Here is a 3,409-nt window from a genome sequence, read left to right on the forward strand (position 1 = left end):
TCTGTCCTACTCACTTTATTTATTTATATATATATTTCTCAAATTTTAGTTTTTAGAAATAATATATATGAATTATTAATGAATTAGATTATATTACAAAATAGAAATTATCCATTAATACATCTAATAAATTAAAAATATTAAATCGAATAATTAAAAATTTATTTTAACAATGATCAAGATTAATAGAACTATAAACCCAATGATAAAAAATTAATTAACTAAACTCTTTAATTAATCAATTTTGGATTCATAAGCAAAGGGGCAGGCTAATCTATAATGGCTTTAAATGTAAACAAACTCTGAAGAACAAAAGAAAAAAAAAAACAGAAGGTCTGCAACAACAATAATGATAATAATAATAATAATGTTGAAAATTCATTCCAAGCAATACTTTATTTTCACAAGAATAATGCTTGTTCAGCAGGTTAACTTTTTAGTATTTGTATGAAGGAGTTTATGAGCAGAGATATCAGAGAATCTACTTTCCAACACACTACCAGATGTTCAATCACTAACTTAAAAGCAGATCTATGATGAACAGCATCCATATCTTCATGCTTCAGTCTATCATTTTAACTCTACCTTTCATTTTTCCATATGGACTATACTTGTTGAGAGCTCTACTACTGCTCTTTCTTGCTTTTATTAGTAATGGTTCACAGAATTTACTGGACTACTACGTCGTTCTTTCGAAACTCCCACCGATCTGCATATGCAGCCATTCGGGTGATGACCCACGGCTGTATTCTCTTGTTGCTTGTGAGCCGAATGTCGTACCTGTTGTATCGAATGTCTGTTGGCCATACTGAAATGGAAAAATTAGAGTTGTTATGGTAGAATGATATTTCAAGAGAAAAAATGGATCTTCATCTCCCTCAATCTTTCCCCTGGTTTCACCCTACAAGAACCCCTAAGCTTGTGATCTAAGAACGTCAAAAGAACCATAGTTTTCTATCTCTGTAACCAAATCCTAATTTATACCGTTGGCTGTGAGGAAGCACAAAAAGGGTCATTGCCATCGAGCGTATTGCATTTTTCAAAGAGTGGACATGAGATCCCACATCGGTTGGGGAGGAGAACGAAGCATTCATTCTTTATAAGGGTGTGGAAATCTCTCCCTAGTAGATGCGTTTTAAAAACCTTGGAGGGAATCCCGAAAGGGAAAGCCCAAAGACGACAATATCTACTAGCGGTGGGCTTGGGCCGTTACAAATGGTATCAGAGCCAGACACCGGGCGATGTGCCAGCGAGGAGGCTAAGTCCGGAAGGAAGGTGGATACGAGGTGGTGTGCCAGCAAGGACGATGGGCCTCGAAAAAGGATGGATTGGGGGTCCCATATCGATTGGAGAAGGGAACAAGTGTCAGTGAGGACGCTGGGCCTCGAAGGGAAGGTGGATTGTGAGATCCTACATCGTTTGGGAAGGAGAACGAAGCATTATTTATATGGGTGTGGACAGTACCTGCTAGTGGTGGGCTTGGACCATTACAGTACACGTCCAAACTCCCATCTGTTTGTAATTCTCACCAACTATGTGAACCAAGAGTTCACTTTCATTTTCCTTTAGTGAGAATAGATCAAGCCCACTCAGCTTTGAATATCAGAATTCAAAAATTTGCTATCCAAGATAAAAAGTTGAAATTGATAGGGTAAAAACATGCATGACTTCGGATCTTCATAACGAATGGTTGAATACATAGAATCAAATAGCAAAATGAACAGAAAATTTGTTTCAGATACTCACATCTTTAGGAGAAAACACTTCAATTCCAGGGCCAATCCTCGAATTAACTGCTTCTAGCTTCATTGACAAGAACTGCACATCAAGTGAAAATTGAGTACCATGGAGTTCAGTACTTTTCAGGTCTACAAGAAAGCAATATCCATAACTAGAAAGCTTCCAGTAATACCTCAACCTGACGCTGAAGAGATTGAATGTAATTGATTATCTCATCTAGTACAAGAGCTTTTCCAATCACCTGAGAACTTCCAACTCTTAATTCCATGCTTACAACTTAAAAGTGACAACCAATTATTGAAAAGTCGACGAGCTATCAATGATTTGGGGGAATCAAAGAACAAATGGCCAGATGGTTTTATTGGAGAATTCTTTGAAAAAGTTTCAAACATTGTCAAATCTTACAACATGAACTTGTTCCAGGATTCTTTTCATAAATGACATCTCAGTTAAGCTCGAAGGAAAAAAAACGCCGCATTAATGGGATATATAAGATACTGTTAATCACAAAGGGATCTACCTTATTACACCCAGGGACCAAATCTTGTAGAATTTTCATTCTCTCACTTATCTTTTCTCTTCTGGCCTGTTCATCAGAGTATTCTAATCAACAAGAGATATTCAAGAATCCAACAGATACACAGAGAAATCCAAGTTGGTAGCACTAATACATAACTAATGGCTTGAGTGAGTACCCTTTCTGCTAGACTATGGCTATCAGTTGCTTGGCCCCTTCTCGCTCGCACATGGATGTAATCCAATTTGGGTTTTTCTGGAGGGGGTTGAGAGTTCTCCTCGGCCTTGCCAGATCTGGGTTCCGCTTCTGTTTTAGATTCGTGTTTATCATCTCTACAAGCCGCTGATTTAAGGCGTTTTCCACCAGAGTCATTCTGTCGAACAGTTGGCAGGCACAAAGAAAATATGATTCAAATTCTCAGTTTCAATACACCAATTTCATTCTAGATTTAACCAGAGAAACCGAAACAGAATTCAGATCAATGTAATGGAAGTCAAGAGAGAAGAAACGAATACCGCGGCGCCACTATTGCCACTGACATTGTTGCCATTACTAGACGAACTGAGCTTAGGCGAATCTTGGTCTGAATCAAGCCGCTTCTTGGAAACGCCACGGACATGAGCTAGTCTCTGCAACAGCAGCAAGTTCATTGGAACACTAGACGAAACCTCTGGATTCCCCATAGCAATCTCTTCAAAATGCCCCAAATTATGGGCGAGGTGAGCCATCCTGAGGGCGAGTCCAGGTTCAGATTCATCAACACCAGTTCCACCATTAATTGGGAACTGCCAGATCTCCGGGAGATTGTAGGGCGTGATATTGGCATTGGCATTTGGGTTACTTGGAAATGAGCCATCGTTCATCAAAGTAGGTGGATTCATTTCGATTCCCGAAAGCTTCTTCTGGGGATTCAAATTAGAAGTATGAGTATCAATAAGCTCATAATATTGGGAATTACAGAGAACCCAGAAGCGATGAAAGCTCAGATTATTGAAAAACCTGCAGATTTCTGTGATGAAGAAACAGAGAGAGAGAGAGATGTGGAGTTTAAGTAGGTTCGAAAAGGAAGGCGAGTGAAAACGATTGAATTTATGCTTATGACTGCGAAAGAGAGAGAGAAAAAAAAAAAAAAAAAAAAAAAAGAAAAAAAAA

The 3,409-nt window shown here is 38.4% G+C and overlaps 1 protein-coding gene across 1 annotated transcript in view; it reads right to left on the bottom strand.

Moving 5' to 3' along the window:
• Positions 1 to 354: 354 nt before the first annotated feature.
• LOC111450634 (transcription factor BHLH094-like) overlaps positions 355 to 3,409 on the bottom strand; it is a 24,601-nt gene continuing 21,546 nt past the window's right edge. The window contains exons 2-7 of the mRNA XM_023090858.1: positions 2,773 to 3,268; positions 2,436 to 2,630; positions 2,261 to 2,326; positions 1,913 to 1,981; positions 1,747 to 1,818; positions 355 to 808 (exon numbers count right to left, since the gene is read on the bottom strand). Coding sequence (XP_022946626.1) covers positions 680 to 808; positions 1,747 to 1,818; positions 1,913 to 1,981; positions 2,261 to 2,326; positions 2,436 to 2,630; positions 2,773 to 3,138 — 897 coding nt within the window. The 5' untranslated portion in view covers positions 3,139 to 3,268 and the 3' untranslated portion in view covers positions 355 to 679. The remainder of the gene's footprint in view (positions 809 to 1,746; positions 1,819 to 1,912; positions 1,982 to 2,260; positions 2,327 to 2,435; positions 2,631 to 2,772; positions 3,269 to 3,409) is intronic.

The sequence above is a fragment of the Cucurbita moschata genome, unplaced genomic scaffold, assembly GCF_002738365.1.
Source record: "Cucurbita moschata cultivar Rifu unplaced genomic scaffold, Cmos_1.0 Cmo_Scf00012, whole genome shotgun sequence".
In the NCBI taxonomy this organism is placed as follows: domain Eukaryota; kingdom Viridiplantae; phylum Streptophyta; class Magnoliopsida; order Cucurbitales; family Cucurbitaceae; genus Cucurbita; species Cucurbita moschata.